We start from the raw sequence: 26867 nt of genomic DNA, 5'->3' as shown, positions 1-26867 counted from the left end.
GGCTGAGCCTAGTGAAAAGCTGGCTTTGCTTAGCTATTACTCCAGCTTCCCATGTCGTCATGTGATCTCTCCCACTCCATGCATTCTTGTTTTTGTGGTGCTTTCTGCCACAAGATGTTTGCCTCAGCTGCAAGGGCCTCACAGTGCTATGGTGTTTGGACTTTCAGTCCCCACAAGTAGAAGATAAATAAAAACCATTTCTTTATAAGTACCCAGCTTACAAATATTTTGGTTTAGCAATGAAAAATAGACATATATATGTATATCCAAGTCTATTTCATTTTTTTTTAAGTTTACAATTTCTTATTGTAGAGAAAAATATGTTCTATGGGAGGGTGATGATGACATGGGTTTCCAGAAGTGGGGACCCCAGCTTGAGAAGCGTGTCTGTATACAATAGTCCTAGACGAGAGTTCAAGAAGCGCAATCTCTGGAAACAATGCTTGCCCAAAGAAGATTCCCCTCTAGGGCTTAGCAAAAGTCAACCATTAGCACCTTTGATTCAGATCAACTCTGGTGGAAACACACACACATAAACTGATAGAGCAACAGGGACTGGGACCAACTCACATGGCCCCTGAGACCACAGTGGGCCTTCAACATGGTTAAGATAAAGATGTCCCAGCCTGGGGAAGGGAAGGCATACAGAAGAGAGGGAAAACCAAAGGGAACAAGGTCTGTTCATAATGGAGAAGCCAGTCCAAAATGTCTTAAAAAAAATCAGGAGATGGGGAGGAGTGTTCAACCAGAAAGAAAGAATAATCTGCTGTATTTCAACTCAGGAACAGAAGGCACCCTCTCTGGAAGAAGGAAAAATAAACTTGTCTTTTGAAAATGAAGCAAACTAACTCTCCAGATGCCAAGAGAATTAAAAAATAAAACAAAGCTAGAAGAACATCTGTATCTTTCCAGAGGAGACTATGACTCCAGGAGCCTGGGGATGACAGAATTTGTATGTCAAGCACATGCCTTGTTTAGGAAACAAGTCACAGAATACAACCAGCTGGTCCATGCCCTAAGCTGTTTTGTTTTACTGTCCTATAAAGCATACAAGGTTATAATGAAATGCCTGTATCAATTATGTATCATTTGCCTGAAAATCATGCTAAGTGTTTTACTCATATTATTCCAATTACTTCCTCTCCTGCTCCACTAAATCCCTGACAAAAAACAGTATTATCATTTTAACCTTAAAGACAGTGATACTGAATTCAGGGGAGACTGAGAAATTGTGTAGGTCCCATAGCTATTGAAGGGTGGAGTGGAGCCAGGACTGGAACATTGGCTATGTAAATCCAGACCCTCATTTTGAGTGGATGTGCAGTGTTAAACTGGAGACACGTGGGTGATGTGATCACAGGAGAGCCAGACATCAGAACCATGGGGTGGCAGATAGAAGTACCTGTAGGACAATGAAAATTAGAGGCAGAGAACAGCTGCTTGAGCAGACGCTACAACGATGCAAATAAATTGCCTAAATGAGAAAAATTGCAGTTCAAGTTGACTGGTCAGGTCCTGCATTAGTTGCTGCCCTGTTTTATTTTATTTTATTTTATTTTGTATTATTTATTTTGCATGTGGTGTGATGCTAATGACAATAAGCTTACCTCTCCAGCTTATGTGGGGAGTGTGAAGATGCATACAGCAGCTTTGACTCCCAGCTGGGATGTGCTCTTGTGTGATGAGCTGGGCTGGGTGCTCTGCTTTTGATCACTGAATTGAAAGGCTGCTGTGTGACCATAGCAGACAGAGGAAGATGGCCCTTCAATCATATCTGAGCATGATGGAAATGCACCAGGCAAACCACAAAGCTAACTGTGAAATGGTGGCTGTGTCTTTACCAGTTACAGACCTGGACCACTATCTTTCCCTGGTTCCTAGGTAAGAACTCTCAAGATGGTCAGTCAGTTGCTGTACAGTTTTCTAGGAAGGATCCTATTCTAAGGAATAGGGTGCTTGCTCAGTACTCACCAAGGCAGCAGGAGAGCCCAGGCCTTCCTGAAGCCCCCTTACACTTTCTAAGAGTCCCACAGCCCCTAGCATCTATAGCTTCTTTTTTAGAACAAATATCAAGAAACATAATGGGTTTTAGACTAAAGATGTACAAAATGTGTTCCTGGTGATTTGAGGAGATAGGAGCCAGTTAGAAACATCTCAGGAGGAATGATGTATCCAGGCTTCTGTGCTGATTCCACACTGGTGTCAAAGCCAGAGCTTTGACTTCTATATGGCCATTCTGTCCCATTGGCAATTTGATTTGCTGGTTCCTGATCTCAGAATGTCTGCTTTAGTTCTTGCTCATAGCTCTATGGAAGAATGGAGCTGAACCCAGCAGTGCTAACTGGGTTTCTCCTCTTCTTTAGAGAAGCCAATAGCTTTATTATTTGAAGAAGTCACTAGCCGTACTGACTCATACCCATATTGAAGTGAAGTTGGGAACGTAAGCACTGTGATTGACCTAGCCCAAGCACTGAGCACTAACCTGGGTCTTTGCTACCAAAATGGGGTTATCTTATCAAGAAAGAAGGGAGATTTCTACATAACCAGGCAGTTTGGAATGCCACTGATGCCAAATAGCCTGAGAGTGAACCGCAGCCTGGTTATGTTAGACTCTAGAAAGTTAATCTCCTCTTTCTGATCCCTTCAAAAGAACTTGGTATATGGTAACTACAGAATGAGCGGTAGGAAGTCCTAGGAAGATTAAGTTGTACATAAGCACAGTATAATGGATCTAAGTAGAGTAGGAACGTAAATGTTCTATGTAAGTATATGAGTTTTAGATACTTTATGACTAGAGTCACATGCTTATAAAGCCCAAAGAATGTTGACTAGCGTGGTAGGCATGGGTGTGGTACTCTCATGGCTTTCTTCTGAGTTATTACTGGGTTGATGCATCTAGGGGCATCAGGCAAGCATACTCCAGCATTTCTATAACTGGAATTAAGAAAGACAAAGATGGCCCTTCCTACATATACTTGACTGATGGAAGTAGGTGATGTTAGACAAAGTTTCATGAGAAAGACATCAAACCCCATAGTGTTTTTTCCTTTAAGTAATCAAAGTTGTTCTTGACACTGCTTGATGGACAGATGCCAGACCTTTCTCTTGTGCCAGCTGCCTTGAGTGAGGAGCTGCCGATCTTGATGTCTCTTGCATGACAATCAGCTGGCTTGTCATCATGGCAGCCTGGCTGCTTTGAATGCTTCCTGGACCTTGGGAGGAAATTCCACTCCAGCTGTCAGGACTACAGCGACTGTCAGCATCCACACTGCCCATCACACACACGAGAATCGAATCTGTGCTTAATTCAGAGAGCTGCAATCGGGGAAGTCAGAATGAAATCTGCCTTTCCTCATCTTTCTCTCATTAGCATTTTCATACAGAGCCTGAACAAAGGCATCAAATCAATTCAAAATCATTTCTACCCAGGTGGGTCTTGTCTCTGAAACTGTCCCCCTCCCCGCAATGCAGGGGAGGGTTGACATACTCAAGGCCACTGAGTTCTGCACACTTCCTGGGCCATCCGGATGGACGGCAGCTAGTTTTAAGTTTAACTCACAGAAAAGAGTTGGCCATGGGAATGTGCAGAGTCCCTCCTTCACAATAAAGTACAGATGTGCTGACTACTGAACCACCGCAGCCACAACCTCAGCGGGGTCACTGACCTCCATTCTGGTCTCTCTCCAGTTATAATTGCCCCAGACAGCCGGCAGCATCTCTGTGAGATGTCACTCAAGTCAGAGCAAATGTCAGTGACCTCTAGGTGAGCCTGTCTGCAGCCATTCACAATAGGATGTCCTATCTTGCTGCTATCACCCAGGCCAGCTAGGGAGCACTCCCCAGCCTGACTCAACACAAAGCCTCTGATGACCCTATTGACTATGCTGCACAACTAGGGTCTGTTGTCTGCCCCTCTTCTGTTCTGACTGCATAAGCATCCTATGTCAGCCTTCTTTGGTCTGTCAGGAAAGTTTGCCTGCCTGTACACTGACAACCTCCCTATGCTGTGACATTAGGTCACTTTTTTTTCTTTTACTTTTTTTTTTTTTTTTTTTTTTTTTTTAGTGATTGTTATGATGGATAAAGTAGGCTGGGCAGATTACAAGAAGAATAGATGAAATCATCAGGCTTCCAGTCCCAGGCACTGAATAGCAATGGCCATAAGACAGCCTGAGAATGACTTATGGGGCTATAAGATCTGGAAACTTCTAGGACTGTAAGCTTTCAGAACAATCAGCCGCTCAGAGACAGTTGAGAAACTCCGGAGATCTGCCCGAAGCAAAGGCTTTGGACAGAGAGTATGAATGCTGCTGATAGTGGAGTCTGTCGAGGTGAGAAGCTATGAAGAGCTCAACAGAAGAAGTGTAGGTCCCAGCCCTAGAAGAGTTCCAGAGACACCAAGGGCTAAGAGCTTAGGGCCTGACACTGAGGGCTTGATAGCTTTGATGGTATTATTGGCTGTTACTGGGCCACTGTAAGTCAATGCACAAAGCAATAAGCAGTTACTTGGGTACCTCGAGGCGCTTGCTTGCTTTGAAAGCAGGGAGCCCTACATCTTTATTTTCAAAGGCACATAGCCATAAGCTTCTGGTTTTGAATACACAATATACCTTTGACTTTTGTGCCTAGATCTGTAAGTGGCTGGCGGTGAAAGCCATAGCTGTACGCCTGGGCCTCTCAAGATTTAGAGCTTTGGGTCCCTGGAATTAAAAGCCACTCTGTAAGTCTCGGGTTCTGAAAAGTGTTAGGCTTTCCACTCAGTGGAAGCCGCCCTTTGCCTGTTCATTATTTCCACCTGACTGGAGTGAAAGAACCCTCATGTATTTGTGACAGGATGATGAAGCAGTGTGTGCTGACTAAACACAAGCCCCAAGCAGGCTTTACTGTGTTACATACTGTTTTACTCTATATGCATACATATGTTTTACAAGAACATAAATATATGTAACAATTAACAGGCTTTAAATGCATAAATATATATAACATGTACATGCAACCTAAAATTAAATAATAGGTATAATAATTCATAGAGTCACATGATGGCAAAAGTTTCATTAATAAATGGTTCAATCCAACCCTGGGTATTTCCAGCTTCACTTGAGGTAGAAATTAGGAATCTGGGATTTATAGTCAGAGGGCCCAGGTTCAAATCCCAAATCTGCACAAATCCCAAATCTGGGGCCATAAGTAAATGTGATCACCTTCCTAACATTCTTCACTCTCTTGCTGTAGTTTCCACTTGGGTATTTTAAGAGACACAATTCCACATGCTTTAAGGGAGCCTACTCTGTGCTGATTCTAGGCATAAGCTAAGAAATATCCTGTCATGTGACTCCAAACTAGGGATGGACTGATGACCCAATTTGTGTCACTGAGTGGAAGGAAGAATAATGCGAGGCTACAGAAGAAGCCCCTTTGGTATTCTGAGGGAAGTTCTTAGGAGGAATCTTAATCATTGGATTCGGAAGAATCGGCAAGGAGTACAAGAACCTTCTTAGCATGGCATGGAGGAGCATGCTGAGGATGGAAGTGGCCACAGAAAGAGCAGACAAGAGTAAGAAGCTTCTCGGTCAATGCCACTGTTGTGAAATAAGTAATCTGTAGATATGATCACCTCTGGATTTTCCAGTTTTATGAGCCAGTATTTGATTTATTTTTGGAAGCAATGTGAGTTTAGGTTTACCATTATTGAGCTCTAAACCCATGTACATAATAGAAAGGACAATGAGCTCTATATCATAAAGTTGTGATGATTTAATTAAGGGGCATATTTAAATCCTTACTATAAAACCTAGCACAATATAACTAACTGCTCAGCTAAATTTCATAAAACACCAAACCAATAATTAGCAAGTGTCCAATGTAGGAAGAGTTAAATCATGAGACTCTGATGATAAAATGAGAATTTCAAGAGTAAACAGATGTTTCCAATGTTCATTCAACCATTGTGACATCATAACGATGACAGGTTTTACACATTACACATGGCAACAAAGCATGAGCTCCATTATAAAGTATAAGCCAAACAAGGTAGCCCATGCCTTTAATCTCAGCACTGGGGAGGCAGAGGCAGGCAAATCTCTGAGTTCATAGCCAGCATGATCTATACAGCTATTTCCAGGACAGCCAAGAGTACACGGGGAAACTCTGCCTTGAAAACAAGCAAACAAACAAACAAACAAAACAAAATAAAGTATACTTAAGTCTATGTTATTCTTCAAAACTCTTGTATGGCATCGATGACAAAGTTTGGTGGTACACAGCCATGCCCATTTGGTTCGAAGCTGCTTATGACCACTGCCATTCCATAGGACAGAGGTGATGCGTTGAGCTGGAAATGCTGAGGTCCTTGAAATAGAATGCACTTGCTAGTTGGACTTCATAGAATATGTGTCTATCTTGTATCTTCAGGATAAGAAGGTGAGCGGGTCAGCTCATGGTTTCTTTCTTACTACATGAGACCAGATAACAGGGCCTTTCTAATCCCTCCCATCCTTATTAAGTGACCACTCTCTGTAGAGCGAAAACCAAGTTCATATGCATGCCCTTTCCCGCTTAGTCTGCCTTTTCCCTAAGGACAGATATAAAGCAGGACTATGCTAGTATGCTTGTTTGAATGTGGTAATGACCTAGCCCCTGCGCACACTTGTTGCCTCACTCCTATCCTCACATGCCCTCTGCTCTTCATCAGGACATAACAAACACCCTCAGAGCTATTCGTCTGGCTAGCCTTACCACCAATGCTGCCAATTTTCCAGGTCACCTGTGAATATAGTGTTAAAGCATACTATAAAGTACTAAACACAATCTATAACTAACACAGCTCCCTCAGAATTTATGTTCTCATTGATCATGTCATTTCATTAATTGTAATCTTAGAAGGAGGAAGAGAAGAAAGAAGAAGAAGAGAAGAAGAAGAAGAAGAAGAAGAAGAAGAAGAAGAAGAAGAAGAAGAAGAAGAAGAAGAAGAAGGAGAAGATGCTGATGATGATGAAGAAAAAGAAGGTTTTCTCCACCCCCAAAAATACTACTCAGAGCTAAGATCTTGACATATACATAAATAAGCAACACTGCTTAGTATTAAATGATTAAACCTGAAAGAGTGAAGCTTGTACTTCGTATTGCAACATATGCTAAACTAAATGAAATTGTATTTAGTGCAGCTCATAGGTTACACATTAACAAGACTCTTTAATGAAATTATTAGAAGTTCAGCCCAGCCTAGTTAAATGTTAAATTCTGTAAACGAGCATTCCCTTGTTTTGTCCAAGGTGAGTAGGTGAATGGTACATTTTAAAGGCACTTTGCAACTGTCTGGTGCATGACACCAAGAGGGCAGATTCTCCTGTTTTCACAGTGTGTAATTCATGCTCATTCATTATTTGATAGCACGGGAGCAGGTGCTGAACAGAGCACAGCAACATAATGCCCTTATTACTGCACTGGGTTTTGTTTCTAGGGCTCAGGTAGCCTCACTGCTACAGCACTTAGAAAAAGAGAGCATTTGCATTTGTGATGTTAGCCTGAAATCTAAATTTAATTGTTCAGTGAAACAAAGAACAAATGTTGTCAGTACACTGAAAGGTAAACCTCAAGCAGAATACACATAGTGAGAGTGATAGTCATCGAGAGTTACTTTTAGACTTGTGATTTTCTCAGACTGAACATAGTGATATAGTAAATGAGAGGGGAGCCTCCTTTACAGATATATAAAAGTCAAAGGCCACACCTTCAACCAGAGAAATCAGATAAAATGCTGTAAATAGCTGAAATATCTCAGGAAACTTGAAAGAAAAAAAGGCAAGAAGAACAGAGCAGCAGGAGAGAATTGCATGCTTTTGCTGTATTGGCTGCTGCTGGAAATTTCTATCTTGTAGTTCTAGGGGCTGCAAGTTCGAAGTCACAGAGTTGGTAGATCTAGCTTTCACAGAGACCACCCTCTCTTGTGTCTTCTAGCATCTTCTAGTATACAGACAATCTACTGTTCTTTGGTTTATAAACATGTCTCCAGTCCTTCATCTTTCTGTAGCCATTGTGTGTGTGTGTGTGTCCATATCCAAATAGCCTCTTTTTATAAACCTACCAGTCATGCCTGAACAGGGTCTATCTGAATGATCATATTTTGATTATTTCTATAAGGATCCTGCTTTCCTAAAGGTCTCATTTTGAGGCATTCTATTGAATGTATCTTTCATTGAAAGTATGCTAGTTAGATTTTTTGTTAATTTAACATGAACTAGAATCACTTGGGAAGAGGAAATCTAAACCGAGCAATTATTGCCATCTAGTTGGTCTGTAGGCAAGTCTGTGGGGGTATTTCCTTGACTGTTGAGTGAGGTGGGAGAGCCCAGACCACTGTGAGCAATACCATCTCTAGACATGTGGTCTGGGCTGTATGAGAAAGCAGAATGAGCAGGCAAGAAGGAGCAGTCAGTAAGCAATATTCCTCCATGGTCTCTGACTCAGTTCCTGCCTCTAGGATCTTGCCTTGTGTTTCTGTCCTGACTTTCCTCAATGAAGGATTGCAAGATGAAATAAACCTCATTCTCACTGAGTGGGTTTTGGTCATGAAGTTTATCACAACAATGGAAAGCAAAATAGGGAGGCAGAATACAAAATAACACATGATACACACCGAACACAATCAACTCACAATTGGCTAAGTAGCACTATACAGTTCATGTAACCTGGATGGTGTATGTCAGCTATTTTCATAAGAATGAAACTAAGGATGGCTATCATTAGAGCATGAACATTCTGGTTATTTTGTCTGTTTCAGTGCTGGGGATTGAACCACAGCTCCATATGAGCAACGCAAGTGCTCTGTCACTCCCCACCCAGTCAGGACTTTTAGTTAGATAATCTTGCATTTGAATTTAGTCTCCATACACTAACTGTACATGGCCAACTTACTTAACTCTGTCTGTCAAATGGGACACTGTGTACTGCATGCTAAGTACCATAGAGCAAGGTCTTGGTATGTGTATAATAAATAACTCTTGTTAACTCATTAAAGCAATGACGTATTACTTTGTACTGTAAATTAATTGGGCAAAAGGCTGGTGAGCTAAAAGAAGGACAAAAAAACTTCACTAGGTGACTCATTCCTAAGGCTTCAAAGCTGAGCTGTCACTGCGTTAGCTTATTCATTCATTAGGAACCAACCTGTCACTTGAATGATTAGCACTAAAATGATCTCATTTTTGCCTATGAATTACTACCTTAAGAAAATAAAATATGACTGCTAAGATACTACAGTGTGTGCTAATTAGATGCCAAGGTGACCTCCCAGCCTAGATCTTGCCTGCAGTAAGCTAAAGAACTTCACAGAAAACGAGTATGGTTTTGATTCACAATTGAATTGCAAACAAGAACTTGTCTGGTAAATGTGCTAAGAGCTGTTTGCCACACTTCCATGTCACATGCTAGTCAGGCAGTTTGTTTCAGTCACGTAGCCTTCCTGGAGAGGAGGATATGTGTAATAGAGAGCAGAGAAAGGACAAGCTCACACTAAAGACCATCCCACTGAGGTGAAGAGGAAGCCATCCCAGAGACTTATGCATGAAGGAATTCCCTCTCATCCCCATCAACCCCCAACTCTTCTTCCTTGATAGAGAAGTTCAGGGCTCTACCTAAAGCTGTAGAGGAAACTGGCATTGGTATGTGGCACAGTATAATTCTTCAGGAGAAAAGTGGCAAACAGACATTATGTGGACCACCGCCCTTCGTGATTACCACTTATTGCTATATCCTTGAGTAAACAAGTTCTATCACTTGCATTTAACTAACATTGCTTTGGAATTACTGGGGCTATTGGAATTAGGATATATATATATATATATATATATATATATATATATATATATATATATAATTATTTGAAGCTGTAAATGCTGTCCTGCTAGTCAGCTCACTCTGGAGTCTAGGTGTTCTTGTAAATTTGACAAAGCAAGCTGCCATCAATCCTACAGCTTCACAAGGTATGAATTCTCCTAACTTCCTGGCTGAATTTATCCTGACTAATCTTAAAAGAAAATCCAGCTCTGTCTAACAATACGGTAGCTTTTCAGAAACCTCAGCTGCAACATGTCCATATTCCAAGCCATGGAAACCAGGAACTAATAAATGTGGGTTAAATCAATAGCTTGTTTCCTATAAAGGATACGAGACAAAGGTGTCACAGAATCTCTTCTCCTGAAGTCAAACAGTAGGAATTTGTAGAGAAAATTAAGATTTGCTTTAAAACATCATCCATTATAAATTTGCCTTATACAATCATCCAAGAGTCATGAATGTAAGCTGTCCTCACTCATGTTTACATTGAATTATCTGATAACCCTTTACTTTGATTACTGTGCCGAATGGTGGTAATTAAACACAGGTAAACATTCTCTAACCATACAGAGTTACATTTAGGAGTGAAAGAAAGCATCATATGAATAGCATTGTGGCTCAGAAGCAGCAATTATAAGTATAACCATGACCACTGGGAAGATGTAACTGAGTATAAGTGATGGTGGCCTAGCCTGTGACAGATTCGCAACAACTTATAATCTTTATAAGGCACGCTCCCAAACTTAAAAGCCTTTCTTATTTGTAAACCATTTTTCATGATCATGTTATCAATGTTGCAGCAGAGCATTCACTGTGCTCACCTCTGGAACCTCTGCTCTGCAACATTGGCTGGTAACCATACGCTTTAAAGGTGTCCTTGAATTTAGACTAGAGTCATTGTCCCCAAGTTTTTTTTTTTTTTTCCCCATTGTCAAGGTACTGCTTCTGAGAAGGATGATAGGAGCTTCTTAAAAGTTGCTACATCAGTCTGAAGGGTTGACAAGTGAGGATTAAATCTTATCTGGATCTTGCTTCAGAATGAAGCTGGTGCCTTTATTGGTCCCTCTAACCCTCTCAGCATAACAAAGAAGACAAAAGTAATAAATGAAAACACAATCCTGTGTTCTTCTTGATAATCAAAACTTTTCTATTAGTCCCTGTTCAGTATTTCCATTATGGATGGGAGATAAAATTTCACAAATTTCTCTGTTGGGTAGTGATTATTCAAATAAATTACCTAGTAGGATTTTTATCTCATTCTTATAGGAATTTGGAAAATGGTGAGTTATAACTTCATTAGAGTGAGGTTATTTCTACTAGGAGAAAAATAAAATCAACCATCTACTCTAATCTGAAATGACTTACTGTTAACCACCTTATGTAGCTCATCTCCATAGCCTAAATTCATAACTGAGTGTTCTTCAACATGTGACAGGAGAATGACTATCAATTCCTTCTTGGATTACACTAATTAGTTTCTATCAGATTAGTCACTGGAGAGGGCATGGCATTCTAATAAAATACTGCTCTCCTCACAAGAATTACAATAAATTTGGGCTCTCTTATTTTGAATAGATGCAAATGATTACTCTGGCCACTCTATAAAGCTTTCACTGACTGGCTTAATGTAAATAAGGGCATATTAAAATAGGATTTGCCACACTTTGAAAACTAAAGTCAGTTTTCAATCTGTGAGCATAGGAAAACTTTTGCATTTCTTAACCAACAAGAAAGGTGTGTAATTATATAAATCAAAATTAAGGTTATCATGCAATTCCTTCTTTATCAACTGTGTCAAAGGAAGCTCTGGATATTGATGAAAATTAGCTCAATATATTGCATGTTATGGGAACTTTAAAAATTCAAGACTATGGATTGAAACATTCTATTGATAAAATAAGACAAAGACCTATTTATATCCCACATGGAGCTTATGATAAAGAAGATGCAGTATCTTAGAAAAATAAGAAACATATCATTGGCAGGGATATCAATGTAAGAACAAAATTAAAACAGAGTCTATTCTGTATTTCTTCAGATAGAATGAGCTCTCTCTCTCTCTGTCTGTCTGCCTCTCTCTCTCTCTCTCTCTCTCTCTCTCTCTCTCTCTCTGTGTGTGTGTGTGTGTGTGTGTGTGTGTGTGTGTGTGTGTGTGTGTGTACTAGATAGCTTTATTTCAACTTTACCCAAGTTAGAGTCATCAGACAGGAGGGACCCTCAATTGAGAAAATGTCTTCATAAGATTGGGCTGTCAGCAAGCATGTAGTACTTAATCAGTGATTGATGAGCAAGGGCCCAGCTCATTATGGGTGGGCCACCCCTGGACTGGATTTATAAGTAAGCATGCTGAGCAAGCCACAAGGAGCAAGCCAGTAAACAGCACCTCTCCATGGCTTCTAGCATTAGCTCCTGCCTCCAGGTTCCTTCCCTGCTTGAGTTCTTGTCCTGACTCCTTTCGATGATGTGATGTGTACATGTAAGTCAATTAAACCCTTTCCTTTCCAACTTGCTCTTGGTCATGGAGTTTCATCACAGGAATAGTAACCCTAACTAAGACAGTGTGTTCATGTGGAGGGTGAGAGTAGGTGCTCATCTGAGTACCTGTACTTGTTGAGGTAACAGGTTGAAATTCCACATCTTCAATCACACTTTACCTGATATTTTGAGACAGGGTCTCTCACTGAACCCGGAACTAAACAATTCAGTTTGGAGAGCTTGTCGATGATCTCCAGGGATCACCAGTCCCCATTTACTGAGATTCAAGATATGTGCATTTTATGTGAGTGCTGGCAACCCAGATGTATGTCCTCAACTTTTGATAGCAAGCATTCTACTGACTGAATCATCTCTCCAGCCCCTGAATCAAGACTTGAATTTATTCAGTCCATGTTTCATGGTCTAGTCTGATGCCGGCTTTGGTCAGTTAAACCTCTTTTGAGTCCTCTGAGTTCTTACAAAACTGTTTCCTTATCTAATTCCTTCTCTACTATACTACAGCCTTCCTCATGAGTTTAGCTTCTGGTTTTAGATCACCCTCTTACCTGGTGGCTTCAGTGTGCATCTTTGCCTGTGCAGCCGGATTATGGGTGCTTGCAGGCAAGTGGCCATGCTCACCTTACTCCTCAGACTCCAGCAACACTCAACCTCATGGTAAATAGTGTGGTTAAGAGATCTGCATTTCCCCAACCTGATTCTTCAAATTTGGAGTAAGAGGTTTACATTTTTAACTGGTGTTTCAACTGCCAGATGGGGATAGTGATGCCATCATCCTCCTATGACTAGAGGAAGACTGAGTGAAGTACTTCCTAGGTTCTTAGAAGACTCCCTGGACTGGAAACTACTGGTGAATAGTGGGCTGACACTGCTCTGTCCCATGCATATTCACTGAGGACTTAAGATCATTTTGAATCATCTACTATGTACAGAGACAAAAGAGGTTGACTGTAAACATAGAAGTTCTGCATTCTATGGCTACTGTTCCATATATAATTGGTTATCGCTTACTTGGGCAAATCTATGAATGTTTCATTTATTCTTTTGCAGTCACACATTTCATGTCTTGGAATTCAGAGTGTGAGTGTTGCAGTTCAATATTCTAAGTAACTGAAAGATGATTTATTCTGTCATCTTAGTATCAATCAAATGGAGCATTTATTTTATTGATTCTTTTTAAGGAAATTACATTTTTTGAAGAGTTTATTCCATGGGAAGTCCATGTTATACATCACTAAATACCCTGGGAAAGACCTGAACCATCAGGATGGATGAATATTTGTTGTAATAAATGAAGAAGCAGATTTTATAATGAGATACCTGGCATTCTGAAGCCCAAATTCTTTCTGAATTCATCTCAGTTCTACAACTAACATCAATGCCATTCTCAGAACTACACCATTACTATCTATCATTTAAATTCCTTAGACAGAGGAATATTCCTTAATTGACCATGTATCTGGTCTTTAAAGCTATTGGACATCATTTGAAGAAGATAACACATTGAATTCGTATCTGGCATTTTAGTAGTAAAGAGCCTAGTTATTGGACAATCAAAGTATCTATTTGGCCCATTGTCATAAAAGAATTTTAACAATTCTTTAATTATTTAACAATGTCTTTAATTATTTAGAACCTGTTAGAATATGAACTATAATCTCAGTATTATTATTTATTTTTGAGAATAAATATAATTACATCATTTCCTCTTCCCTTCCTTACCCCAAACTTTTCTTATGTACCCCAACTTGCTCTCAAATTCACGGCCTCATTTTCTTTAATTGTTGTTACACATATCTCTCTCTCTGTGTGTGTGTGTGTGTGTGTGTGTGTGTGTGTGTGTAGTTCTAAATATATAGATACAGCTTGTTCATTCTGAATGATGTTACTTCTGTGTATATGATTTCAAGACTGAGCACTTGGTATTGGATAACTGGTTTTGGGATCTCTTCTCTGGGGAAGACTATTTCTCCTGCTCTCAGCTTTCCTTAGAAATTCTTTATTTAAGGTTGAGGCCCCATGAAATTTCCTCTTTCCATGCTAGCATGTCAATTAGTGTCATCTGCTCAGGTCTTGTGTAGAAAACCATGTCCAATATTATGGTTGTTAATAACACCCTATTTAGGTAAGGGACCTACTGAGGTACCTCTCCAGTTCTAATGCCTCTTATTTTAAAAGTACAGTTATTGTTTTCTCCCAGTTAGTCATTTATATGGCTTAGCCAGCCTCAGTCCCTTCATAGTTTTACCAAATAATAGCAAGGCAATGAGAAGCTAAGCATACATGGCTTTCTCCTGGAGTATAAGGGCCCAAATGAATTGTGCAATTGCACATCAGTAAGTGTCAGAGATGCCGGGTGTTGGTGGTGCATGCCTTTAGTCCCAGCACTTGGGAGGCAGAGGCAGGTGGATCTCTGTGAGTTCAAAGCCAGCCTGGTCTACAGAGCTAATTTTGGGACAGGCTCCAAAGCAATACAGAGAAATTCTGTCTTGAAAAACAAAAACATAAATAAAAATTAAAAAATAAAAACAAACAAACAAAAAGTGCCAGAGCTTCTCAGAAGTGTAAAATGCTCTGGTTGGTTATAAAATACATTGCACAGGAGGTGAGTGAGGCCCACAGGCAGCAGAAACACAGTTGAATTGTTCTGAGTCCAGAAAGGCAACGTCTCAGTCCGTTTCAATGCTACATCCAGAATGTCCACATTTCTTTCATTCATTTCTATGTGAGAAGACATTTTAGTACAAACAGGCCTTCTGAAAGTGAACAGGAAGTAAATACTGTGTTGAGTATAAGAAGGTAGGGATGAGAAGTTCATCCCTCATGTGCTACAAATTATTTAAGTGACCCAAATTTGATGAGACTAGTAAGGTGTGAGGGAGAAAGAGAAGGAACAACAGTCACCAGGTAGGAGTGAGCCCCTTCCAGGTTCCACGTGAATTTCCCGCCTGAATTCCTCTCTGAATAAAGCTCTTCCCAGAAAGGACTGCCAAGAGCCAGCAAGGCTGACCTTCAAAACAAGATCTCCAATTACCCACAAATCACCAGGTGTGTAAATTGCTGCCTGAAGTCCTGCGTGATTAACTGGTCAGCTTTCCATTTAACTATTACTTAAAGAGCACATTTCCAATAAAAATAGCCTCTCCAGAGATGGAAAATTAAACAGTTACTTAAGGCCACCCACTTAGAGCCAGAAAAGGAAAAGGGGAACTAGTTCATGTGCTTACAAATTGTGGTGGTACCTGCTCATCCTCAGGCTCAGAGCTGATCCAGAAAAGTCATAGATAAGTGCAGCAGCCAATTATGCTATCCAACTCAGGCTATATAAATGAGCCACAATTGTACTCAAATCTCAGTCAGTACTTCTAAGATTAGAGAGGACGGCAACAAGGTTATCTGCACTGTTTTTTTTCTAATGACGTGTAATTGATGTATGCATTTCACATGGATATTTAGTGCTCTCAGTATGACATGGCTCTCTCTCACTCTCATTTGGGGCTGGAGAGATCCAGTTTTAAATCCCAACAGTGTAAACTGCTAGCAAATCTTTGATCCACTTCTTTGGTACAATGGGGACACTATGATTAAATGGACTCAAGGAATCAAAACAGTAAAAAAGTGCCTCCCAATGCCCAGTACAAAGTAGGCCAAAGTAAAAGTAACACATATGATGGTGATTTGGCTATTAATAAACTTAGGTGATAATTTCATATTTATAAACAATGGTTTTGTCATAATTAATACAGATCTAACAGTAGCTGCTCCGATCATTTACCGAGGATGTTTTTGAGATAAATGAGATATAATATGTGAGATCCTCACTAAAGCTACTAATTTTTCACAATTGTAAAGTAACCCTTTCTGTCTACTTGACATATCCCTTTATAAATCCTTATTTGTTTCCTTAAAACAAATTCTTTAAGTGCAGGAGACTCCTTGTTTTTGTTGCTCCTGTAAGCAGTGGGCACATGGGCCAGTCACTTAATACAGTTGTCAAGACTGGAAGACATTAAACTAAATTTTCTCCTGTGATGATTTTCTTTCTTAGCTGTCCCTCTGCATGCTTGTACTTCTATTTGAATTAATTGATTTAATATTAAGTTCTCTGGAGTAATACTAACCAAACAAGTGAAAGACCTATATAATAAGAACTTTGAGTCTTTAAAGAAAGAGATTAAAGAAGATACCTTTTCTCCCATGTTCTTAAATAGGTAGGATCAACATAGTAAAAATGGCAATCTTGCCAAAAGCAATCTACAGATTCAATGCAATCCTCATCAAAATCCCAGCACAACTCTTCATAGACCTTGAAAGAACAATACTCAACTTTATATGGAAAACCAAAGACCCAGGATAGCCAAAACAACCCTATACTTTAAAAGAACTTCTGGGGGCATCACCATCCCTGACTTCAAGCTCTATTATAGAGCTATAGTCCTAAAAATAGCTTGGTATTGGTGCAAAAATAGACAGGTAGACCAATGGAATTGAATAGAAAATCCTGATATTAACCCACACACCTACGAACACCTGATTTTTGACAAAGAAACTAAAATTATATAATGGAAGGAGGAAAGCATCTTCAACAAATGGTGCTGGCATAACTGGATGCTGGTGTGTAGAAGACTGTAGATAGATCCATATCTATCTCCATGCACAAATGGATCAAAGACCTCAACATAAATCCAGCCACACTGAACCTCTTAGAAAAGAAAGTGAGATGTACTCTTGAATGAGTTGGTACAGCAGACCACTTCCTGAACAAAACACCAGTAACACAGACACTGAGATCAAAAATGAATAAATGGGATCTCCTGAAATTGAAAAGCTTCTGTAAGGCAAAGGCCATAGTCAACACGACAAAACAGCAGCCCACAGAATGGGAAAACATCTTCACCAATCCCACATCTGACAGAGGGATGATTTCCAAAATATACAAAGAACTTGAGAAGCTAGTTATCAAAACACCAAATAATCCAATTTAAAAGGGGGTAACAGATGTAAAAAGGGAATTCTATATCTGGGCTTTGGTGGCACACACCCTTAATCCCAGTACTCAGGAGGCAGAGGCAGAGGGATCTCTGTGAGTTCAAGGCCAGCCTGGTTTACAAGAACTAGTTCTAGGACAGCTTCCGAGAATGAGAGAGAGAGAGAGAGAGAGAGAGAGAGAGAGAGAGAGAGAGAGAGAGAGAGAGAGAGAGAGAGAATTCTCAATAGAGGAATCTAAAATGGCTGAAAGACACTTAAGAACTTAACTCTTGTCAGAATGGCTAAAATAAAAAACACCAAAGACAGTTTATGCTGGAGAGGATGTGGAGAAATGGGTACACTCCTCTACTGCTGGTGGGAGTGCAAACTCAAACAGCCACTTTGGAAATCAGTATGGTGTTTCCTCAGGAAAATGGGAATCAGTCTACCTCAAGATCCAGCAATTTCACTCTTAGGAATATACCCAAAAGATGCACATTCATACAAGTACATCTGTTCAACTATGTTCATAGCACCATTATTTGTAATAGTCATGACCAGGAATCAACCTAGATTCCCCTAAACTGAAGAATGGATGAAGAAAATGTGGTACATTTATACAATGGAGTACTACTCAGCAGAAAACAAAACAAAACAAAACAATGGAATCTTGAAATTTGCAGGCATATGGATGGAACTGGAAGAAACCACCCTGAGTGAGGTAACCTAGTCCCAGAAAAAACAAACATGATATGTACTCACTCATATATGGATTTTAGACATAGAGCAAAGGATTACCAGCCTACAATCCACATAACTAGGAAATGAGGCGGACCCTAAAAGAGACATGCATGGTCCCCTGAAGAAGGGGAATGGGACAAGATCTCCTGAGCAAATTGGAAGCATGAGGGGAGGGGAGAAGGAGTTGGGAGAAAAAGAAGGGGAGAAGAGGAGAGGAGGGTATGTGGGAGCAGGGAGATTGAGTTGGGGGAAGAATAGAGGAGAACAAGAAAAGAGAATATTTAAGTTCTCATCTGTCACCATTCCTTCTCTTTATAGATGCATAGCTATAACCAATAGACACTGATAGTGCTTTTTAGTCTTGTCACTGTGACCTTGGGTAAAATATACTCTATACTCCAACTACCCACATGGGCAACTCAGCAGAAGGCCTGCTGAGACAATTAAGTGAACAGTAAGTGCTGTGAAGAGCAAAGACTTGCTCGATGCAGCTTTTCATCTAGGATTGTCCCCTTGGACGTGACTGACCTGTGGATTATGCGCTGGCTCTGCAGGTAGTCTAGGGCCATGGCCAACTCACAGATGAACAGTTTCACTGTGTCTTCCTGAAAGTGGACATTCTGCTGCAGGTGATAACGCAGGTCCCCACCAAGTAGCAGGTCCACCACCATGAACATGTCTTCCTCATCCTGGAAGGAATACCTGGAATGACATTAGAAAAAAATAAATATCAGGGCTGGAGAGATGGCTCAATGGGCAAAGTGCTTGCATGAAACCTGAGTTCAGATCCCCAGCACCCAGATAAAGCCATGGGGTGGGGACTAGTGTGAGAAACCCTTGCACTGGGAGCCAGACATAGGCCAATCTGAAGTTGGAGGGGGTGGGTGGGCTGTCTGGTCAGACTGTCTTGCCAAAATAATGAGCTTCAGGTTTGGTAAGACAGCTTGACTCAAAACTAAGGAAGACAAGTATTTGAGGAAAGACAATGTCAACCTTGGCTTCCATGTATGCCTCCATGAGAGAGTGCACCTACATGCATACATGAATATATGCCAAGCGCATGCACGCGCACACGCGTGTACACACACACACACACACACACACACACACACCAAAACAAAAACAAACAAACAAAAAACCCCAGCAACTACACTTACAGGTTAGAGAACTAGAGGCAAGCCCTACTAGGCTGCTGTCATGCTAGGGAACAGTGAAGTTTAAGTGGCCTCTGCCAAGTAAAATTCCTAACAAATGATACAGTCAAGATGTCCAGAGATGAAATAAAATGTGAAAGAGAACAACATCACATCATGAAGCACAAACATATGAGAGAACTCTGTGGATGGGGTACAGTTTAGATTGTTGGAACATCAGTGATGACACAGAAGCCTGAGTTTAAGGGGAGAATACGTGGGCCAAGTCTATGACAGGAATTTATTCACAAATCTATAGATACTGGGGACCACTATCAAGTGTATGTGTATGAACAGATGCCAGCTCTTCACTTGAAGGATCATGGCGCTGAGGACTGGGAGATGCAGTGAGACACAGACAGCCCCACATGGGCCCCTGCTGTGTACACAGAGCCTCCAACAGAGGTTTGGAGATTTGTTTATATGCTCAGAGCCTTGGTAAAGACTTCTTCTCCAGTGGGAATTTGATTTGGTATGCTCATGGCTCAGGCATGATTGATTGCTACCACAAAGTTACCTAAATCAATACTGCTTCGATGTGTTTCTGTTTTCCTAATGTCACTGAAATCATAGTTTGAAGTTTTATTTGTGTTGAAGAACTAAGTGCGTGCAAGCATGTAAATTCTCGGTGATGAATTCTCTGCTCAGGAGTAACTGTAGAACACCAATGATGGGACAAATATTAAAGGGCAGGGAGCGATTTATAGACAACAAGGAATGAGAATTTCAATAAAGCATTAATCTGAAGGAGGCGATGGTCTAATGAAGACTGATGGTCTCTGGTGTTCACTGGTTTAATAAATGAAACTTTGTATTTACAGAGAAGATGTCAGAAACTGATCTCTTGGAGAATTAAGACAAACGCAGGAAGTGATTTTTAAGACTTTGGCATGATGTGCTTGCTTGGTCTTATCTTTAAGAATTATGTATGCTCTTTACTACAGTGGGATGGCTGGCTGGCTAGTTCTGCTTCAGGTTTAAAAGGCACAAGGAAAGCTGCTGGGTCTAGACACTTCCATTTGAAATACTTCCAACTGCACCAACACAAATTATATTCACTGTGTTCTGGTGATCTTTCAGTGAGCCATCCTGGGATAATTAACATGTAATCACACCCACCACTGCACCTCAGGCTGCACTTGCTCCAGGACTTGCAGATGAGTGAGGATGGGGAGAATGGGAACTGGGTACCAAGAAAAGGGGAAATACAACGCCAATCATAAACTAGATGCCACTGGAAAGTTAGCCTGTGGAGCAGACCTACATTACTCGCTGGTATTGATTGCCTTGCACTCTCAGGCACCTTGCACTGTCAGACCTCCTGACACACTGGGGCTCTCCTCTCCTTTTGTTGCACTAAACTCTAAGTGTAAATATTCTTTATACTAAATTCAGTGTGAACAAGCAAACACTTTTACTAAGGCTTGAGTTAAGTGATTTCTGTCCAAAGAACAAACTGATGCAAGTGCCAGTCGTGACAACTTAACAGCAGTGTTCCAACATGCAGGGGATTAGTAATCAAAGAGAAAGGAGGCCAAGGCAAGAGGCAACATGCTCCCCTGGCCAGCAGAAATAGGAATTTAGTAAGCTGTGAAGTCAAGTCTGACTGTTAAAAATCATCTTCCTTCTTCAGCTCATCACATCTGAATCCTACTTTGCTTTCTTAAGTTTCAAAGGGAAAAGATAAGCATTTAATTTTCTGAAATTAATTAAAAACATGCAGGCATAACATAATTTAGTGATACACTGAATGGTAGGGCTCTTAACATAATCTGACTTTAAAATAAAAAGACTTTCCTGGGAACTCAGCACGGTGTCACAGAGACTCACGGATGGGTTTCTGTAGCCATAGTTTCCTATGACATAGTGTGGCATAGGCATAGTTCTTAGCTAGCTATGCTAACATTAACAAATCTAGCCCTGATACATGTGAATTTACTAAGTCCTATGTTCATTAATATTTCCACAGGCCAATATGATGGAGGCAATTTATAAATTGCAATTCCCCCTTCCCAGGTGGCTCTAGTTTGTGTTATGTTTACAAAAAACTAACCAACACAGAAACAAAAAATCAAGCAAACAAATATGCATGCATATGCATGTATGTATATGTACAGTGTACATATAATGGATATATGTTAAAAGACATAATACATACAAGGGAAATAAGCAATGCTGATTCACGCATAAAATTTTCTGCCAAAAACTTACTTTGTCTAAATGAGGGCATTTATGCCATTTTTTTAATTTTATAGTTTTTGATTTGTATTTTACTTGACTTTGAAATTCAAATGAACATGAGAGAAATACTTTCTTCTACTTGTATTTAATGTTGGTTGCCTCATTGGAAAAAAGAGCTAACCATGTTGGTTTCTGATATGCATAAATCAATCTAGGAACATTCACCAAATACAAATTCAGTGTCCATAGTTCTATACTACACGAATATGCCTTTCCATATGAGAGAGTAAGGATAGAGATAACTAACACTAAATACCTTTGAAAAAGTCATATGGAAAACTACTACAGTTGAAACTTCCTAAAATATATGTAGACATAGACATATGTATCATATATAAAAGGAGTTTAAATGGAATCACTCCATAATAGGGGAATGCTTTTTGTAGATAACATAGGCTATCAGATAAAAATCCCAGAGACATGTATGGGTTCTGACTTTCAAATTTCAAGTCATTGGTAAATGTGGTTCTATAGACTCCCTGACATACACACACACACACACACACTCACTCACTTATCTCTGTTGTATTACAGGTTATTGATATTACCTCCAAAACTTGGTGATAAGTCCTTATTGGTAAGATAAATCAAGAATTTGAGTCATAGGGCATAGAGAAAACAAATTGGTACTAGCCTGGAACCTTCATTATTACTGGATAGCCTCCATAGTTCTGCAACAGTCTAAAAATTCTACTAGGAGATAAAAGGTAATCAGCAAGCAGTATTACCTGACTGCAAAACCTGTAAACTACAATAGCACATACTCTGACATGACAGGCCCAGCCATGCATAGGTAGCATGAATGCTAGGGGAGTAACCAACCACTCTATAATCGTATTTAAGGCCTACCACACAAGACAGAATACATGTCTAATACCTTTAATTTGGCACAAATCACGTGTCTGGTTAGGCCCTAGGCACCTATGAAAGAACCCAATACTTTTATTCTGCTAAATGCACACAGCATTGAATTGCCCCCTAAGTTTTTTCTTAATACACATATATTAGTGCATCTTTCACCCCTTATCAATGAACTTCCTTTTCAGCAGATGGTGTCTAAAACAAAACCCGACAACTGTTCAGCAAGCATAGAATAAGAAACTGTGGCATGCTTAGCTCTAAATGAAACATTTACACAAGTCTCAAGCATCATCATGGAAGAGAAGTCATAAAAATTGTGAGAGTTTGAGGTGGTGAATAACTTCAGAAAAACAGTATTTTTCAACATGACAGGTCTGTTCACACATGAAGGACTATCACACTGACTATGTTCATAAGAGCTGTACAAGAGCAAGTCAACTAAAATTTAATCATGGAAGGAGGAGTTTAGGAAGCCCCACCTGTGTCTGAGGAGCCATTGGCAATGATAGCTACTGAGGGAAGGCAACTCAGTTTTCAAGCAAGCATTGAGAATCTACCCGTGCTCCAGTAGTAGTTACACACATGCACAGATGGTCAGCAAGCACTACTAGGTGGCCTCGATGAGATTGGGGGACAGAATGGGAAGGTAGTGGAGAAATTAGAGGGGAGGTAACGAAGGGTGGATTTGATCAAAACACATGATATTCATGTACGAAACAGTCAAACTGCTTTTTACAAAGACATTATATAGATCCTGTGGGTCTTGTATTCTATAGTTTCCCTGACCAATACCTTTTATATTCTAGCAAAAGTTCTGTTGAAGAAATCAAATTATTATTCTTTTTTTTTGTCACAGCATTTCAAGAGGTTGGAGTTCTGCAAATTACATGCATGCCCTGCATCTAATATGCTCCATGAGTCTGTATTTGTGAAAATTGATAGATCGATCTACAGGTTTACTGAAATGCATGTTGTATGGGTTGTTTATTTGGGGTGAGTACAAAGTTACTTTATAGCTGAATCTATGAATTTTAATAAACATGTATATAATTCATAGATCTTCTTTGTACTCTTATCTACCATTATACATCATGGTCTAGAGCCTAAAGTTTTTTCAGAGTGGTAAAATTGAATACTGTCATTTCTCCTTTATGTTTTCAATGGAGTACCTTAATAAAGAAAACTATTTAATAAATTATTTAGTTATGGTGAAGCGTGTTCAGATAGGAAAGATTAAAACAGACATTTAAAGATGATCTCTCTTTTCCCAAAGATTTTCAAACTGATTTGTTTCCTAATAGCTTCCAAAAGCAACCAACACCATTTTCAAAAGTGTCCCAATGAGCTCATGGGTTTGGTGTTATCATTGCTGTTGCTAGTGTGTACTGTTCATTCTTGAACCAGGGAAACATAATCAAGCAACAACACAGACACTGGTGTGACTAAGTAGGCTTTGATACTTTTATGGTACAAAAACATATTGCTAGCTGTCCTATTTAATTTTTATTCCAGACAAATATGGTTGTTAAAAGTGTTCTCTATCTCTCCCTCTTCTTCTCTTCCTTTCCCTCTCCCCCAGCTCCTTCCATCTCTCTCTCTCTCTCTCTCTCTCTCTCTCTCACACACACACACACACACACACACACGACCAGTGCAGAATCAAGTGTAATCTACAATAAACACATTCATTTTCATAAAGAAAGTCCTTTAACCATCACTGAAGGTGTTGGTCTGTAATGGCAGACATATAAATATGTGTTAGCTCTTTCCCACCAGACGCACATACCACTGTCAGAATGGCAGCATTGCCTCTCACTGTAGCACCAGTGAGAACTGTACGAACTGTGTGTGTTACTTTTACTCTTACTTATTGTCTATGCTCATTGAGCACAAGAAAGTTGTAGCTAGTCACTCTTGCCACAAACTGGACACAGTGTGCCCATATGAGAGGAGCTTAGCATCTTTGATGAATTCTTACACCATTTTCTGCAGTGGCTACACCAATTTACATCTTCATCCACAAGGGCAATGGCTCCAGCTTTTCCAATCCTTCCCAGCATGTGTTCCTTTTTGCTTTGAAAACAATGCCCCTCTATAGTTATAATTTGCAATTTCCCAAGGTTTACTCAGGTTGTTCGCCTTCTCTGGTACCTATTGCCTGCTCCATTTTTGCTTAAAAAAAAAACAAAAAACAAAAAACAAAAACAAAAAAACCTCTATTTACATTCTTTATCAGTTTTTAAATTGGGATTTTTCCTTCTTTTAATTTTGAAATAAAAGTGTTCCATGTATGGAAGACTCTTGCCAGGCATAAAATTCATAAACTGTCTCTATTTTCTCTCCTTTTATGTGGGGTCATTTCACTTCTTGATCACAGAACTGAAGAACTTTTTTTTTTTAATTGGTGGTGTTCAGTGTGTCTTTTAAGATATGTTTGTTAGCACACATTCTCTGTACATCATACTTTAGAAGCAGCAGTCTAATGTATGCACTTGAAGAACAATTCCTATATGTTTTTTTTTTATTTTTTATTTTATTTTACATATCGATCCCAGTTACCTCTCCCTTCCTCCCTCTTTCTCTCTTTCCCACCCTCCCATGACCCCCCCAGCATCTCCCCCACTCCACATGTACAACTCCTATATTTTTACAAAAGTCCCTAGATTTAACTCATGCTTATGTCTACTGTTCATTTGAGCTGACTTTTGTATATGACATAAGATAGAGTTCAGTTCCATTCTTTTGCTTTAGGATGCCCAGTAGTCTCATTACCATTTGTAAGTTATCTATTTTTTTTTCACTACTGGATTATCTTGACACTTGGATCGGCAACAATTAATGTGAGGACTTATTATTAGATTCCCAATACTGTACTATACCTATGTTTAACGCCTGCTACCCTGTCTTGATTCTGTAGTAAATTTTTTGAGATGGGGAAGTATGAACCCTCCAACAATCTTTCTGTTAAAGATTGATTCAGTTAGTCCTTAGATTTAAAGAAAAAATAAATTCTCAGGTCTCTTGAATTTCTGTATGAATTTCTTTTCTTTCTTCTTTTCTTTTGCTGTTTGTTTGTTTGCTTGAGTCAAGGTCTCACTATGTAGTCTTGGCTGGCCTGGAGCTTCTTATATAGACCACATTGGCCTTGAACTCATACAGATGTACCTGTTTGACTTTCTGAGAGATGGGAGTAAACATTTCCACCCTTCCACATTAGCATGTCTATTGGCATCATCCTTAGTCAACTCATGCTCAGGCAGACATGTAGCTGGGAATTCATAGATGCAGCTTCAGACATCTCTAGGAGTCATTATCTCACAGCAAACTCCAGGTTTCTCTGACTCTTACCATCTTTCTGCCCTGTCTTGTTCAATGACCCCTGAGTCTGAGACGCAGGAGTTGTGCTGTAGATGTATTGATTGAGACTGGGTTCCACAACTCTACATATTGACTGGTTGTATTTTCTTGCAGAGGTCTCTGTTGAAATGAGACATTTCATAATATGGCCTGAGAATGTTGTATTTATGCATTTAGAAATACTTGAGTGTGTACCCCCCACATCAGTAATTAAAGAAAAAAAGAGGTCACAGATCTGAAATGAGTAGAAGAAGGGGCACAAAGTAGGGTTTACCAGGAGGAAAGGGAAAGGAGAAATTGTATAATATTATAATCTCAAAAAATAAAAAATTAGAAATTAAAAAAAAAGTTCTTTTAAGAAGTATGTCACCACAACCAGTTCTTCGTAAATTTCAAGAGCTGTTTATAGATTTTGTTTGTTTGTTTTGGTTTTGGTTTTTCTAGACAGAGTTTCTCTGTGTAGCCCAGACTGCCCTGGAACACTCTGGCTAGCCTCAAACTCACAGAGACAGGATGGACTATCTCTCCCTCCCCAAGTGCTAGGATTAAAGATGTACACCACCACACCCTGTCTTCAGTTCGTTTGCATAACATCCAGGACTTTCATAGGGACTGAGTAAAGTCTAGATTACCTGAAGTCTGTTGGGTTTTTGGTTTGTTTGTTTTTGTTTTTCCAGTTAGCGGTACAAGCTGGAGAAAACAACATAGTTACCTGTCATTCCCTATCTCAGCTATGACTCCCTAAAGTTTAGGTCTACCAGCTGTTTACTCAAGCTGTCCTCTGGGGGAGACCACACAGACTGTTTTCATGGTTTTACTATTGGGGACTCAGGTAATACAACTAGTACATATATAGTGCATGCATCTTTTTGTATTCTGGCTGACTTAGCATTTTCTTACATTGCTAGCAGTAGGTTTGCTAGTATCAGGATTCACAGTAACAGAGGGCAAAGACACATAGGATAGTTGTGTTAGATGCTACCAAATTGTCTTTCAGTGTCTGTGTCAATTTTGAATCCCACTAGGAATATATAACAGTATGGATTTTGTCACATTCATTTTCTAGTGAATATTGTCAAATTTCCAGGGGTTTTTCAACTTCAGAAAAATTCATCAGTGCACCAAACTTTGGAACTTACAAAGCTCTTATTTCTCTGTCCTTTTAGTGTCTCACAGAGT

General features: G+C 39.8%; 1 protein-coding gene across 1 annotated transcript in view; it reads right to left on the bottom strand.

The window, feature by feature from the left end:
• Nucleotides 1-26867, bottom strand: part of Stk32a (serine/threonine kinase 32A) — a 104973-nt gene that overhangs the window by 34761 nt on the left and 43345 nt on the right. The window contains exon 4 of the mRNA XM_051201041.1: nt 18565-18738. Within this exon, the coding sequence (XP_051056998.1) occupies nt 18565-18738 (174 nt within the window). The remainder of the gene's footprint in view (nt 1-18564; nt 18739-26867) is intronic.

The sequence above is a fragment of the Phodopus roborovskii genome, unplaced genomic scaffold (assembly GCF_943737965.1).
Source record: "Phodopus roborovskii unplaced genomic scaffold, PHOROB, whole genome shotgun sequence".
Classification (NCBI taxonomy): domain Eukaryota; kingdom Metazoa; phylum Chordata; class Mammalia; order Rodentia; family Cricetidae; genus Phodopus; species Phodopus roborovskii.
The sequence above is the reverse complement of the archived record's forward strand: the minus strand, read 5'-3'. Positions and strand labels throughout refer to the sequence as shown.